Source organism: Protomyctophum parallelum (assembly GCF_964188405.1).
Source record: "Protomyctophum parallelum genome assembly, chromosome: 8".
NCBI classification, from domain to species: domain Eukaryota; kingdom Metazoa; phylum Chordata; class Actinopteri; order Myctophiformes; family Myctophidae; genus Protomyctophum; species Protomyctophum parallelum.
The window spans coordinates 13775654-13792982 of record NC_139703.1 but is presented as its reverse complement, the minus strand read 5'-3'; the positions used below and the strand labels follow the sequence as shown (position 1 = coordinate 13792982).

Sequence of the window (17329 nt, the reverse complement as noted above, 5' to 3'; positions counted from 1 at the left end):
ATAAATTTGGAACCTGGTGAGTCCTGTCATTGCCACTATTACCTATTATCAGTAAGTCTTAAACAGGCCAGACACAATGTAATCTGAGGCATCTCCATCTATGAGTCCTGTTCCATTACTATGAATGAACCAGCAGGGAATATTGACTCCATTCTTCACATCATTCCTATAGTCCTTCTGCCAGCCTCTGTGGACCAATGAGAAAGAGACATGTCGACAAAAAAAAACTGTACAGTACATTGAAACACAGACAAACACACTTTTATCTGTATCAGATCATTTGTACCACTACCTGGTCACATTGAGCTCCTGTCCCTTCACATACATGGTGGCATCAGGTTTTTCAGGGACCTCTCCTGGACGCAGATCTCCCACCTCAAACTCAACCCCATGGTAAAACTGACCTGGAGGACAGCCCACCATTGCAATTTATGTATTTATTTAAATAGGGAATCATTCTGGACTACAGGTTTATTTATTCTCCATTATAGGTCTGTACTGAAAATACATCGTCCGGTTAATCCTAACCCACAGATTTAAGGATTTGAAAGCATTTTTGGAATGTTTACTTGATTCCATAGGTTTTAACCATTAGTGTGATAATATATAGTAATATACTGCCGTATTTCAACATCAATAAGGATCGAAAAGTGATTCGGGAGGGGGGCGGCTAGAATAGATGTTTCATTATACATGTGTGATTCTGGTCTGTCTTAGTGCTGCCCTCTAGTGTGTGGTTCTGACCTAGCAGTCCATGAACAGATGGGGAGAGAAGATGGCTGTCCAGGGTGTAGAAGCCCAGGTAGTCTTGGTGGTATGGGTGGCTTTTCCAGACCCGGTGTAGCAGGACCACAAACGTCACTGAATCTTTTAGAATGACCATCAGGGTGCCGTTTTTGGTCAACAGAAGATCCATGCTGGTGGTGGAAAGGAGGTGCCAGGGCAGAGAGAACAAAGGTAGTGAGGGGGAGAGAGAGAGGAGAAAGGGGAGAGGGACGAAGCAGCAGGGGAGAAGGCAGTAGTGAAAGGTGTACACTGGAAGGGTGGGCAGCAGGGACCATTTCAGACTTGACTTTAAATATAAATGTTCTTGTCAATGAGTGAGAAGGTACTCTCAAAAGCTGTAACTTACTTGGGTCCTTTGAGGGCAGCTTTATCAGACCACAGTAACTTGACACGTTTTCCATCTTGTAACACAGAGATGTCTTCAGTGGTCACCTTCAGTCTCACCCCAAGGGTCTTGTGAATGATGCCGAAACGTCCAAAGTAAGTGTTGATTTTACCACCAGGGGAAACGTTCTTATCTCCAATAGTCTGACCGTTGACTAAAATTCCTACACGTAAAAATGGATTCAGTCACTCACAAAACACAGATTAAAACTATTACATATGAAGCAGAGTGGCTCACAACCTCAACCTGATGACCAAAAAGTCTAATTCTCTAATATCTCCCCTGAGCTAGAGGGAAGTCCCTTTGGCTTAGTGGTTAAGATGTTGGCTTTCCACACTGGAGACCCGGATTTTGAATCCCGGGCATTAAACATATACCTATACGATTGTTAAGTAATAACATACAACACCATTCAAATCTAGCAATTTTTCAAATCCTAAAAGCCTAAAACTGAAATGGATGTCAGAATAAGAATCAGAAGTTGTCCACTACAGTATCTTTGGCTCTGACAATGTGAATAATAAAAAAAATCACACCTGTGTGAAGTGAGATGCGCTAATATATTAAAGTCTAACTCATGTTGATTAGGTGATGTAATGGTGACAAATAGTGACAAAAAAACAATAAATTATCTTTATGTTTGTGTTAAAGATGACGTAAATTTTCCCTTCGTTGACATTGGCGTTTTTAAAACAAACATTGAACTAAAAACAAACATTAAACCTGTATATAGGAGGGGCTAGTGCCCCTCAAAAATCACACCCGTGTGAAATGAGGGGCACTCTTGTCATTGTACATCAATTTATGTTAGCGGACATTTGACATTGCTACATAAGGTACATAAGGTGGTCCCTTATTGGCCAAGCAGCTCCCACCAACATGTGATTGTTTAGCCGATTTGTTCGTTTACATATTTATGACGTAAGTTTTCCCTTCAATGTCAATGGCGTTTAATGTTTTGATGTTTAATTTACGTCATATTTAGCAGAATTATCAGCTCTTATCATCATTCATACGTCATCATGAATCATCTCATACTGGCCAATCAGAATGCCTGTTGCCTGTGATTGGTTTGCTGATCTGCTCGTTTACATTATGACGTAAATCCTCCCTTCAATGTCAATGGCGTTTAATGTTTTGATGTTTAACTTACGTCATATTTAGCAGAATTCTGATGTCATTTCTCCGTTCATTGTCAATGGCAAATATTGAGACGGGAGGGGACAAGATTTAGCGGACATTTGACCAGAATTCCCGTTTCATTGACAATGGCAAATCTTGAGACGTGTGGGGACAAAAGCTGTTAATAGAAGGAAGGGCCACTTAAAAAATGAAAAGAGAATCATTTTAATCACCTGTGGTTGTGTCTCTAACCAGGTTGAAGATGGTGCCTGGTGTGTCATTGATATTGAAGCACAGTGCATCATCTCTCTTTGGAAGCTCTATCATGAAATGAGGATCTCCATCCACTGAAAGGACATTGAAGGTGAGAGCACATTGGACACTCAAAGTCAGCTGCCAATATCTGAAGCTGATCTAAAAAGCACTTGGGTATTTACCAAAATATGTGGGAGGAGTATATTGAGTGTAGTGTGGCATTAATGAAGATCCCTGTCGAGAGTATGGATGAACAGCTACTGAAGCAGAGGTCTGTCGAGATGATGTACCTGGTTTATGGTTATACACAAAATGTCATACAGATCAAAACATGAAGACATTGGAATTAGAAATCTTTCTTATTTTGTTGCGTGGAAATTTAACGTTTTACCTAGTAGTCTCTCTGCCATTTGTCGTTGTTCTGTAGAAAAGAAATAGTGAAAAGATATTAGAAGATGACAACGTATGGATACAGCAGCTTTAATAGTACTTGTGTAATGTTGGAGACAAGACCACGATGAAGTGTCACACTTTTTTCCTTCCCATTCCATTTTCCATACCCTCAGTCAGTTTGTCAACGAGGAAGGAATCACTCTCGCCATCCTCAGTTTGAGGCTTGGTGACCACCATGGACGTCAGTGGAGTGACAAAATTGTACTTCAGGGACATTTCCAAAGCCTTAGCTGTGGCATTGCCTTTTTCCTCTGCTGTACCAGTCTTACTGGAAAAAAAGAAAGAAAAAAATTGAAGGTTATTTTATTCAATAGTATTCATCATAGAACTTCCTACACTGTAAGAAATTCCTGACAGAGCAGCCAAACAGACCTCTGCTTCAGTAGCTGTTGGATGGTGATGTAGGCCCACAGACGTTCTGTGTAGTCCCCAAATATGTACTCCTTCTCTGGGTAGATAACGTTCCAATCTACAGTGGTCGCCTGGCCCTGCACCTGAAAGTCCTCATAAGACTAGAGAAAGAGAAGAGAGTAAATATCTGTTTTAAAACACTTTTAAAGTATAATTTATGTTTGTAGACCAATGGGTGTCATAGGAGTAAATGGATGAGCGATATGTGCATTGCACTCCTCTGTCTCACCCCCTTGGCGAACACTTCCACCATGAAGTTATCCATGTCATTGTCACTCAGTCGTCCAGCTACCACAATCTCTGAGCCGTCGAACAGCTGATTGAAGTGGTTGTTGGTCAGCAAATCCACCGTGTTGTCAGGGTAACGTAAGTCCACGTCTAAGAGTAGAGTACTGGCCACCTCATCATAGAAACCCTGTAAAAAACACAATATAATAATAATAATAATAATAATAAGGGTAATAATAATAATAATAATAACCAGAGATTTAGCAAATTTTGTCTTTGGGCAACCACACTAATAAAGTACATTTTGACTCATGGGGAGTCAATAATGTAAACTGTTTTGCGGCCAGACCCCAACCAAGCCTTAGAATTGCACAGCACACCTCCTTACTGCACCTGGAGTTGGGCAGTTGCATCCGAGTCCTCATAGATTCTGCGGGCCAGTCCCTTGTTTTGTTGGGCCATCACATCCAGAAAGGAGTAATCCACCTCATTTCCAAATCCCAGACAGAAAAGGGACATTTGTCCATTAATAGCCTCACGCACATTTTCTTGGATCTTTGGAAGGTCGGTCTCTCCTACGTGTATATATACACACACATACAATAAAAGTGTTAGACAAGGCAATGCAAATTAATTTGTATAGCACAACAATTTGTACGATTTGATTATTATTACAAGCCACCCTAACCACTTCAGCCCTATATTTCAGCCTTGTAGATCAGCTATTTTCATATATATTATATATTTTGAACTTGTGAAACGGGACATTCTGCACAATAAGTACTTTTACTTTTGGTACTTTAAGTATATTTTGATGCCGATACTTGCTCACGTCAATTTTGAATACGGGACTTCTACTAGAGTATTTCTACATTGCATTATTGATACTTTTACATAAGTAAAGAAATGTTGCTTTTCCACCTCTGCTCTTAACATGCAATGTGCATGTAACATTAACACAAATATGTACAATGGTACATTTAACGCCTTCCATCCTTTCACTGACACCACCACAAACATTTCCCAGAATACATTACAGGAGGGTAGCTCCTACACACTTGAAAATAGGTAAGCATAACAGTCAATAATAGCCTCTTCTTTGTTGAGGCTGCTATTTGTTTTAAGTAGGATGCACTAAACTAAACAAAATGTTGTATGTTCCATACAGTGACACTAAACATCCTTATCTTAACTTGTAGATCGACTATTTGTGGCTCATCTTCCCCGCAGTTTATGTATGATATGGTTCAAGTAGCTTCGGAAACCCAGACATTTCTATTATGGTTCAAGTGATTAATGTAAAAAAGAAAAAGAAAAGAAAAGAAATGCACCTATCACACAAATATTGTTTTACTTTTAGCTTCATGATTAGTGCTTTAATTGCCATACATTTCAAGAGTTGAGCTCACCTTCGTTTGGCATTCCATCAGTCATGAAAAGAATCATGTCGAAACTCCTTTCTGGGAGGATGTTGTCTTGCCTGTCTTTCACCAGCATGTTTACAGCAGCCAGTGCTGCACCATTGATATTGGTCCCTGGAACGGGAACACACACAGTCAACTGCGTACAATGATATTCAATTCATTAAATTCATTTGGTTCTTTGCATTCACACATTATCCATCATCCACATAAGGAAGTGAACAAGGACATAGGCCTACGGCAGCACATGTGGAGGAACACTATTCCTCATAGTTTCTTTTCCAAATTGAGTCAATGTCAATTCCCAATTCCCTGTGTATTCTAGTCCCTTTGTCACTGCTGCTACTCCTACAGTTGGTCCTATAGGGTGAGCACAGACAATGATGTTAACACTCCTCCAATCCATGTGACATCAGTGCCGCTCCTTTTCACTTCTGACAATTGGAAGTTTCATCAGGATCACTATAACACTCATGTAGGTGTGTTGATGTGCTATCCTTCCTATTATCCTATAGTGTCACACTACACTGAACAAGTAGGCGTCCCGACCAACCTATAGGAATTGTTAGTGCTGCGTCCAAGATATGACCTATTCTGATGCTTACATCCACCTTCGCGTATTCCTCTGGTGAATGTCAGGGCTTCGGCCACATTTTCCTTGCTGGCCTTAATAAGAGAATATTTCCATAAATAAATCCTATTACTAAACAGGATGATAGAAAAGTAGTCATCATCATGCAGGTCCTGGAGGATGGCCTGCAATGCCTCACGTGTCTGCACAGGGTAATAAGATCAGAGGTCAAACATGTACGGTACATAGAATAGCCCACATAAAATACTGTAGACATATGATATATGCATGATTATTTCTCTCACACACTCTACATGTTCTCACCTGCTTTATTTTATTCCCACGCATGGACAAACTAATGTCAATCACAAACACCACATTCTTTGGAACTCTGGGTAAGTCAGGAGGTGCAAAGAAGTGGACGAAGTATCCATTCACAATCTGAGGGGAAAAAGACAAACTGAATAATCTACTGTATACTCCGAAAGCAGTGATGGAAAGGGAGAACAAAAACAATAGCTGCATTAGAGTTTCAGGACATGCTTTGCTTTAGGAATGTTCATGTTCATTAAGAAGTTTCATTTCAGTGAAGAACGGTTTGCAGACAAATTTTAAGGTTTAACCAGTGTATTTGTTGACAGGCAAGGCAACTTGATTTATACAGCACATTTTATACACCAGGGCTCTAAGAGCAACATTAGAGAATAAAAAAATGATTAAAGTAGATAAAATACACAGTTGACCTGAACGTCCCCTAGGTTTGTGGCTCGATTCACATCGTACTTGATGATGAAATCTCCATCGATCAGAGTTCCATCACAGTCTGGACACTTCCTCTGCTGCTCCGGTGTCGGTGAGAAGGAGATGTGTGCCTGTAAGAAGGATACGATACATCTGAACTTACATCTGGCATGTCTATTATAGAAGACAAGAGGTAGAAGCGCTGCTAGGTGTGTTTAAGTGCCATTTTTAACACTACCTTTTTGTCTGTGATTGTTTTCTCCACCAGAGGGAGTAGCTCATTGGATAAGAAGGTTCCATAGGCATTGACATATGCAATACCCTGTGGCTCATAGATATCTGCCACAATCTGTGTAAAGTTAGACACAAACATACACACAGTGTGATTAGTCTTTCATTAAGCAGTGTGTGATGTGAACATACTGCATGCATGGACATTCACCTGAAAGTTGTGGACAAGTTGCTTGGGTTTGACCCGGGTCAGAATTTCATACTGGCCTAGTTTCCTGTTAAGAAGCTCCTCATAGGTCAGAATGAATTTCACTTTGCTATTGGCAGCAATGTTTACTGACACAGAGAACTTCTCCATTTTTCTTCCAGAGGCCCTAGAACACAGACAAACTAAAAGTAATGAACAAATGAATGAGTGGGAATATGCACAACATATCACATTATTATTAATACTGCATATCGTCTCTGTTGGGTGTAAACCTCACGTGCCGCTTCACGACATGCTGTAGTATGTATGATCAAGTAGTAGGGTGTTCATTTACATAAAGAAACACAAAAAGTTAGAATATGGAGATATGAGGTTTCTGGCCGACAGCAATGATATTTATTTCTTCCCTTTCCCATGGAGTGACCTGCTCTGACTTACTTGACCAATCCAGCAGTTTGTCCTGATGAGACAGCTTTCTCATACTGCTTTCTGGCTTTCTTCTTCTCTTTGACCTCTCCAACATACATCTGATTATCAATTTCCCTGAAAAGCAAATGAGAAGAGTTAGGACACATGAAGAAGATAGTGCATGCACATCCGTGGCCCAGGTGCAAGACAGGCGGAAATATAAAAAAAGAATAGAGTCTGCGCACTGGTTATGCCGAAAAGGCTCCTCGGAAGTTTCATTTCTTGTCAACGCTTTGATCTTGAATATTTTCTGCTTCCAGTCACTAGTTTAAAGTCTCATTTCTAATGTCATAATATTCTTTTTGGAAAATTATGGTCCCATTAATTAAAAAAATGACCATAATGTCGCGCATGTTCTGAGGGGCGTGGCTACCGTTACAGTCTATGATCGGGATTCCCCTCCCACTCCAGTCAAAATAAAAACCAACGGAGAAGAAGGGGGGAAGTCCCGCCTCGTGTCTGGGCCAGCCAATGGCCAGCTGGGCCAAAACGGAGACAGCCAATGGCCAGCTGGGCCCAAACGGATCTAGAAAGATGGCGACTTACAGTGCAGGAATAACAGGCTTCATTTTACGTCCATGTTAGACCCGGGGAACGCTTTGTCCATATATTTTTTTTTACAGTCTATGGATAATAATTACATGAGTATTTGTTTGTTTGGTTTGTTTGTTTTTTAACCCATTAAGATCTGAGGCCGATTCTACAAATGCCTTCTAAATCAGTAGTTCTCAAACCTTTTCATGCCAAGGACTCCCAAAGTATACAAGAAAAACTAACCAGGTGTTTGACGGAGATATAAACATGTGATGATGATTACAAAAAAGTGAGTTTGGATCTGGTATTTTCGAGAAGCACTGTTCTAAACCACTGTTGAAGACAAAGAGATGGCACTGACATGCTGAAGTTGGTGATGAAGGCGGTCTTGGGCAGCTCCACCTCAAAGAAGATTTCCTGTGAGGAGTTGGCCTTGTTCAGAGCAGTGGAGGTCATGACAGTGTGAGCGAAACGAGAAGCTACGGTACAGTCCACAGAAACACTGTCCACCTCCACCTGAGAGACAGACAGACAGACAGAGGAATAGACGAGGAAAAATAAGAATAATCTGAGACAAAGAACATGAAGATGTACTGCTCAAAAGTGTCATTTCATATGAGAATCTGTTATCATCCGACACTGTCGACAGACACTTGGGAATATTAAACGGCACTATATATTTTGTATTTCTCACAATCACTTTCTCAACTAGGGATCTAGCTGCCTATAATTGGTGTCAAAGACACAGTATTTAACAATTCATTCTCACTTTCTCCATTAGGGAGCTAGCTTCCTCTAATTGGTGTCAAAGAAACAGTATTAGTTAATAGTAAAGTTATCCCATGTCTACAGCAGGGATTCACTTATTTGGAAGAGTTAGGCTAGCTAGTCTATTGACTATTCAATTTTTCATTTCTTCATTGTCTCCACCAGGCCGAAGGCATGGGGGTAGAGTATGTTTTGCACTCCGTCCGTCCGTGTGTCTGTCCGTGTGTGTGTCCGTCCGTGTGTGTGTCCGTGAGCAGCTAATCTCGGCCACGTTAACCTGGTCGATGCCAAATTTTGCACACACACTCCCTGGATGCCAACGATGAACCTCTGCCCCAAACTTTCCAGAACGGCCTGTTATAGCGCCACCAGGAGGCCGCTTTGTGCAAAACAAGTTTTTGCACAGTACACCTACAGATTTTTCCTAACATCACGCAAATTGGTACACAGTCTCTCTAGAGCCATTCAACGAAACCGGTCTTTCAGATTTCTCAGACTCCATCCTGATTGGTTAAGATTGGCTTCCAAAGTTCACAGGAGTGCTCAGTTTCAAACAAAATGCTGCAAATCATGAACACATCGCGGGATTTCCGTGAAATTGTGCACCCACATTCCCACTAGGCCGAGGACGAAATGCCACATGAACAATTTCAACTCAGCCTCAAGGTGGCGCTATAACTGGCCGAAAAGTGTTTTTACCTCTAACTGCACGGATCTGTGGATAACTTTGTATGCCAACTCCCTAGAGGCCAAGGAAAAACCTTTGCCTGGAATTTTTCACATCTGCTCTTTATAGCGCCACCAGGAGGCCGACATATGTAAAACACATTTTCTATTATTACTCCTTCAGATTTTATCCAAATTTCACGCAAATCGGTACACATGATCTCCATAGTCATGTGATCAAGACAGGTTTGTTTGATTTCTCATATTCCATCCTGATTGGCCACGATTGGCTCCTACAGTTTTCAGGAGTAGCCCGCTTTGTACAAATCGCCACAACTCCTCAACGCAGCGTCCGATTGCGATGAAACTGTGCACGCATATTCCCACTAGGCTGAGGAAGAAATCCTGGTGGAGACCTGTGCCCAGAAGGGCACTTTTTCTAGTTAACAGATAAAATGGATAGTTTCTTACCGCTATGTTGCTTGTACTTCTTTTCTGCAATAAAAAGAGACATTCATAATAATGTTAACTGAGATTCAATATAAGAAGGCCAAGTATTGTGAATAATTTAGTATTTAGTAGGCTACCTTTAAAATAAGTATTTTGTTGTATCAAACCACTTTTTATTTCAGAGTAAACTGAAATTATGCCAGTTTAATAATAATGATGTCAAAATGTGTAAGCAGTGAGTTTTAATCATGAAGTTATCCCAACTAAATTGGTTGTTATACAAAGTAATCAGAACTTCAAAGTAATTAGCAGGGAAAAGAAGGATGTCGTGTGTGGAAATAATCTAATTTCAACTACCTTAAGTAACCTGGTGGCATCCTGTGTCTCCTGGAATTCACATAGAAAGGTGAATTTACACAAAAACTAAATGTAGGCTACAAACCCATGCAATTCACACAGTAATCTCTTCATGCATACACAGGAGATAAAGAGAAGAAGAAAAAAAAAAGAGTAAAGAGAAGAAGAAAAAAAAAAGAGTAGAAAATGAATGGCTCAAAATGTAATAATGGTTCATAAAATGTAATCATTTTAAATGTAATAAAAGCTCATAAGTAATAATCAGCTCATAATGTCATTCAATCATGCATAACATGAAAAGGGATGTTTGCATAATGTAAGGATTTTTAATTTTTTGCAATGAGCAAAATGTTGATACTCTGAGTTAACTATGATTTTCTAATTATTAGGGTTTCTAGCTGATTCCCATTCCAAGCAGCATTGAGATCAGTTTAAAAAAGAACCACAGGTTGACTGAAAACTGAGTACTGAACTACAAATCATTCTTATTCTTATTCTTATTATTATGATAATATATATATATATATATTTTTTTTGTACTATTTAAATTCAGCTACAAAATAGTATAAAGAGAAGCAGTGATGTTACTTGTATGGCAGCATCGTGGCGGGAGATAACCAAAGCTCCTTGAGCCTCGCTGAGAAGCCAGAGGCAGACACCCAACAGCAGCACAACACTCCTCCACCTAGACATGACTAGACTCCGCTACAGTAAACACTGCCTATAGCCCAATGTCCCCGCCCAGGAGGAGGGTTGAATTGTGTTGGGATCATGTTAAAACCCTAGAAGTTGTTTTATGTAGATGTGTAAGACCATTTGGGCCACAACTATTAAACATTAAATGGGAGTTCAGGCCTGAATGAGCTTGCAGACATCGTCTTGTTTCTGGAAGAACATTGACCACCTAAAAGGATCATGGTTGGATCCATTTGGTCAAAGACTCATTATTAACCTTCATTAACCGTAGGGAACGCAAGTTACAAGAGGAATGTCGTTGTAACTCGGTTTATCAGAAATGGGCTGCCTACAAGCTTTTGTAAACAATGACTTTGCAATATTAGTCAACTAGGATTCGATGGGAGTGTGTGACTAATTGATCCCTATAGATTAGCCAAGATCACAGTGAAGGATGTGTCACTATACTCACAGATTGGAGAAACATACAGTATGCCAGGCCAGATGGAATATTGCTTTATGGTTTATTTCTGGGTAGATGACATTAGTGCATAAAGCTCACTAGGTGGAATTAATTCTATTTTGGGGGCTTTTTCTGCCTTTGACTACTAGTATACAGTGAGTAGACTGACAGGAAATGGGGAGTGACACGCAGCAAAGGTCGTCAGGATCGTGACTAGGAAACCCGCAACATGCTGTCAGGCTCGATTAGCAGTCCCTAGGCCAACTAGCTCTGAGAAAGTTCTAGAAGTCGAGAGGAGACCGTATGTTGGGATGGGTTTTTTTGGGGTGATGAGCTCATTCCTACTTTCTCTTAGCCTGGCTTTGCCAGACACATAACGTGAATTCACTCACTCCTCCTACAGGGAGGAAGTGTAAGTGAATCCATGTTATCAGTATGGCCATGTCCATGTTATCTGTATCTTCATGTACTGTATCTTACGTTACTTCAGTAAATATACATACTGCTATATTGCTTTTGTGACAGAGTCTCTCTTTCTGTGAATATAAATAGAGTATAGCAAAAATTACAAATGATTCACTAACTGTACTGTAAAAACCTTGCTATGCAAACAATGAATGTTGTCATCTTAGCCAGTTATGCTGATGAGTATCAATGTCCACAGTTGTGTCAATATTGTCAATATAGCAAAAAACACGCTGTTACAACCCGGCCTAGGGGTCACCAGGTGTAACGTAAACATTGATTAGATTTACAGAATGGATAAGTTACGTCAGGGTGGGCCGCTGCCCATAGCCACCCACCCCTATAATACTACCATGTCTGTACTTAATCCACATTAACTCTGGCACAGCTAAAACCACAAAACATACAGGACTGGTGTGGTTGGAGGAAGACATCTGTGAACTGGTGACAGACAGATTTATAATTTAGATCACTGACAGCCTGGTCACATGGAGCCAATCACTAGCAGGGTCCACGTCCACTTGCCACCCATTCACATTCAGAGAGGCTTCAAGATCATGGCAAATATGTCTGGTTTTAAATGCTAGACATTTACACTACATGTACAGTAGATCATAGGCCAATAGCCCAATATTGTACTTGAACCAATGAAGTGTCAAGTGTAGCCTACATCTAGGACACACATGGGCAACATGCGGCCGGATGGCTGGAACCGGCCCTTTGAGTATCTAAATCCAGCTAGCGGATTGTGTAGCGGCCAGCCTGCAAAGTCCTCAAAGAAAAACAAAATGTAACTAGACTCTATAGTAATAAATATTTATTACATCCATGTGTACTAAAATTGTATATTAAATGTTTATACAGTGAACATGTGTTATCAGTGACCTATGGAGTGGTGCACATTAGACATTTTTAGGCTAATTTAAAAGTTGGTCAATAGGCCTACTGTATTGAAATGGATTGTTTGAATTGAATTGATTATTTTCATAGCCAGAGTACAGAGTACACCAAAACAACATTTTGTAACTGAAAATTCTTGTATTGTGAAGCTATAGGACCTGTAAAGTATTGTCATGTCTAAACAATTGCAGTTTCTACATAATTTGTAAGTTCCAATTTAATTGTCCATAATGTGTCGCCCTTCGCTGACTTTATCGCTATTGAAGTCAGTATGGCCCTCTGAAAAAAATGCTGCACATTTTGTAAACCTCTGCATATAATCATTGTTTTGCCCTCCCTTCAAACTAAAAGTCAAGACTGCATGTAGACAGAATGGGAAAAATAATATTCCATTGAAGGATTATTAATGTGTTAATGATATAATATTATTATATTATATTATTATTATTATTATTATTATTAATATATCTATTATATTATAATAGAACACATATGACAATAATAGTCAAAACATGGGATTTGTGTGAAATAACGCACACTTGTGACATCTTGTGGTTGAGTGTAGATATTGCAGGGTGATTTAGGCTTCCTTGACATGAAAAGGTTTGAGAAGTAGCTGGCACTGGGCAGGCATTCATTCAATCTAGGCGGGGTATTTAAACACTTTGTGTAAACAAGAAGTTAAAGGGTAAATTTAGCATAGGTCTGAAATATTTTAAAGCATACATTATGTAGGTTCTTTCTTTTTAATACATTTTGGGGTGTCCTCCGCTATCAGTGTATAAATGAATGGGTGAATGTAAATGCTTCAAAAATGCACCATTTACAATAACACCAACACACATCAGCTACAATCACCTGACTTATAATAACCTTATTTAGAGTTATATTAAAGCAACACAATGGAACTTTCCTCTTCTGCCCTGGATTTGACCTGGTTTCCTCACTTTCCTGGACAATTGCATTGATCTAATAATGGAGCCGGTCTGCTTGCTCTGGGAATACATTGAATCTTTTTTGTGTCAGATCCTGTGTCTAGGTGAGACATGACCTTTGACACAATCTCAATAGGGAGTTTAAGCAACGACGGCTACGGCAGTCCTCTCCGGCAACCGGAAATGGATCAGTGCTCGATACATAAACCTGCTTGCCGTCGCAGCTCTTTCTACTAAGGCAGAACCTACACTTACACATAGTGTCTACAACGCCATGTCATAACCATGTTTATTGAAATTAGCTGTTATTAGTCCCTAATGTCTCAATAGAATAGGGAAACAAAACAAAACCCTGATTGTATAGGTTACATTGTATAACATATAATACTCTACCATACAGATTTGACAAAATTAAATTTTATTAATTAAAAGATTGCATAGTGAAGCTTTAAGTGTTATGGTTAGTTAATAATTAACAAAGATACTACAGGTATGGGTAGAGAACAAGCACAGAAAAGTAGTAACAGTGTAATAAAGAAATGGTAGCCTATAAAGATGTCTTGACATCTGGCCTGGCCTTGATCTACTCCTGGGCTAGAAACAGGCAAAGTTAACCAACAAGAACAGCGTATAAATAGACTTGAAATAGAATTAGTTATCTCCATGATAAATTAAGTTTACATTAAAGCTGCTGTAAGTGACTTTGTTTTGTTAAAAGGCTATGCTCTCTGTCTCCCTGTCCCTCCATCTTTTAGTAAACAAAATATTTAAAAGTTTCAGGTGGGTTGCCAATCCCATCCAATCCCAAGAGATTAACCCATTTATCAGCTTCATTTATTTTCCTTTCATTACTTCCAATTTAACTGTATCATGTATGAGTTCTCTCTTGATTGGAGGAAATTAGTATCCCGATCTGAAAATGTTTCTGTTTACTAAAGAGCCTTTAGTCCTTAGTCCATAGCAATGATTACTAGGGGAATATTAGAGCTATTTGCATTCAACATTTATATTAACAAAATAATGTCACTTACACAGTATACCAAGTTGTACTTATAACCTACCTCTGTCCGAACAAAGTTCTGTTTGGATGGTTTATGTACTGGGCCTTAGGTCCAGGAGTGACCCGGTTATATCTGAGGCAGGGTATCGTTACCCCCTCTCTGCTGTGGGGGAAAGGAGTTCAATCATCCCCAGCCATCTAAATTCATATTACTGCACTGGCCTCCTTTATTTAGCTCTTTCTTACTTTGAGGTAAATGCAGTTAATGCACACTGACCTGATGTTATTGTCAAAGGGATAAATTATTCCCATGTGAAAGCCAAAGAAGAATTGAATATTATTCTGAATAATATTCAATTCTTCTTTGGCTTTCACATGAACTGATCGAATCATGCTATATCTAAACAATTATTGTCTAAATGATCAAATTATGTTCTTGAAATAAAGTAGGCCAGACCTTGGACTTGGAGTACCGGTCTTATAGTGACACATCAAATCATCAATTTTGGCCACCGGCGGTATCCCAGATACATAATCCAATAATAGTCCTTATTCATGGCAGCTATACTGATATGGTAAAATACCAATGATTATAATCATCCATCCATATAATCATCCATCTATTACACTGAATGTCCATTACAGTCAGTGTAATAGAGCCTTTGATAAAGACTGCTATCCATATACCCACTTGGACTGTCGTAAGCCGGTTTGACATGTTCACTGTGATGTATCCATTATCCATTGACAGAAGTCATCTGTTCATGTGACTGGTGATTGTTATACTTGATGCATATGTTTATTTTTAGTTGTACTATTCTTATAGCTGGTGGCTGGTGCTGCTTTGACACCTGAATTTCCCCACTGGGATCAATAAATGTCTAAAGATTTCTAAAGTTTGGAAATTTGTGTTTGATAGATTATCCCCGTTGTAGGCATGCTTCTTGGCAATAACGTATATATGGAAATAAAATTCCCTTTTAAATGGTGCCCCATTTGTAAGATTTTTTGTAACATTTATGGGGCAGCAGCTGAGTGTGTGGGTTTTGCCTGTGGAACATTTACCAAATATCTTCTGCCCCAACAGCTCATTCTAATGTTGCTATTGTAACGTTTAGCACCCTGAGCTGGAGTCAAACCCCCATCTCCAACTCAGTAGACCAGGCAAGCAACAAGCCACACGCAAGAGAGCTTGCTCTTGGATGAGCAAGTTACGGCCGGGTCTTTTGCAGGGTCGTTACACTACACTCTTGTGAGGTGTTATTTGGTGGATTGACGTCTTCTCACTCAGTTTAAGCAGGGCACTGTAGTGACTCGTTGATGACCATCTTACTGGCCTGCTCCCACGAGGCATTGGATGACAGGCTTCCTCTTTTGTGTTCCACTTGTACGTCTTCTGAAGCTCTGGATGTTCTACCTTGACAGTCTCTGTACTGTCTGGGACTTTGACGGCGGCAGAGCTCTCTAGATGGACCCGGCGCTAACCTCGGGCATGTGATGCATGGCCATCTGGGACATGTGTTCCTCCGAGGCTGCAGTCACCATGGCCTCTGCCTCCATCACGGTCGTCTTGACAGCCACCGGATCTGAACAACATGGTCCAGAATTTGGATGGACCGAGAATGGAATGGCCTGCCAAGTGCCAACCAGTCCTGACCTCAACCAATCCACTTGGTCGTGCTGTTGTTGGTGCTAAAGTAAAGTGACCAACACAACCATCTCTGACTTTGACTCCCCAGACACCTCATGCAGCATGAGGAGCAGGTGCCAGGCTGTTGTGGCTGTGTATGATTCTTCCACGTGTGTGTGTGTGTGTGTGTGTGTGTGTGTGTGTGTGTGTGTGTGTGTGTGTGTGTGTGTGTGTGTGTGTGTGTGTGTGTGTGTGTGTGTGTGTGTGTGTGTGTGTGTGTGTTTGTGTTTGTGTAATACATGTTTAATTGTTTTCATTGTTCATTTACAGTAAAAGTGTACATACAACCCTCCAATAGCAGCATGAGCAAACACCAGTCTGGGACCTCTGAGAGGAAGACCACCTTCTTTGGTGCTGCTCGGTATGTAAAAACAAGATTTAGAAGATATCATTATGCATTCAAAAAGTGGGCTAAAGGATGTACACCCATCCATGTTAAAATATTCATATTGTTGTGTACTTGATTGCTACGGGCGACGGGAAAAATAAATAAAAGGTTTTCTAAATCATGACAATCTTCTGAAAGATTTGAGGCACATTTTCACGATTTTTCAAAAATAATGACTTTAATAATGTTAATAATTAATGTTGTTAAAAAACATTATTTTGTGTTGCCATGGTGATAATCAGTTGGAGCGTGGTCTTATTCTGCATCAGATGAATATTGTTTAGGATCATTTATAGAGTGGGTCCTGGTTAACACCATCAAAACATTGAACAGCATAAACTAGTCGAGCTCAGAACCAGTGCACAGATTTTATGTTTTTTTTTTAATCATTGAGCTGTCGTTTGTCCATCACCTATACAGTCACTGAATATTGGATGTGGGGAAACCCTAACCTTTAACTTCACAAAAATGCATATAAACCTAACATAACCCTAACTTCACAGAAACTATGCCTAAACCTAACCTCAAAAATACGTCCACCTGGGTGAAACACAGGGAAATGAGAGTCCACTACGTTGATGAGCTTCTTCTCCACAGAACGGAAGGGAGGCTTCCATCTCCACCCAGATAATTGCCAATGCAAGACAGCATTCCTAATTTCCTGGGTCACGTACTCAGCAGAGATGGGGTCATAAGCCAAAGTAAGTGACTAATGTATGAGACTAGCAGGTTCCACAGAACTTGGGACTCATTCTTCC

General features: G+C 40.0%; 1 protein-coding gene across 1 annotated transcript; it reads right to left on the bottom strand.

Annotated features, from left to right (window-relative positions):
• Positions 1 to 48: 48 nt before the first annotated feature.
• On the bottom strand, positions 49 to 16053 carry LOC310863701 (inter-alpha-trypsin inhibitor heavy chain H3-like; the record flags this gene model as incomplete). Its single annotated transcript, XM_083772198.1, has 21 exons — positions 49 to 187; positions 293 to 404; positions 745 to 917; positions 1133 to 1334; positions 2527 to 2640; positions 2731 to 2838; positions 2940 to 2969; positions 3109 to 3269; positions 3374 to 3513; positions 3642 to 3827; positions 4034 to 4215; positions 5050 to 5175; positions 5667 to 5835; positions 5957 to 6073; positions 6376 to 6504; positions 6612 to 6722; positions 6816 to 6978; positions 7251 to 7355; positions 8176 to 8330; positions 9720 to 9743; positions 15979 to 16053. 21 exons carry the CDS (start codon positions 16051 to 16053, stop codon positions 49 to 51), a joined length of 2721 nt encoding a protein of 906 aa, XP_083628324.1.
• Positions 16054 to 17329: the final 1276 nt, after the last annotated feature.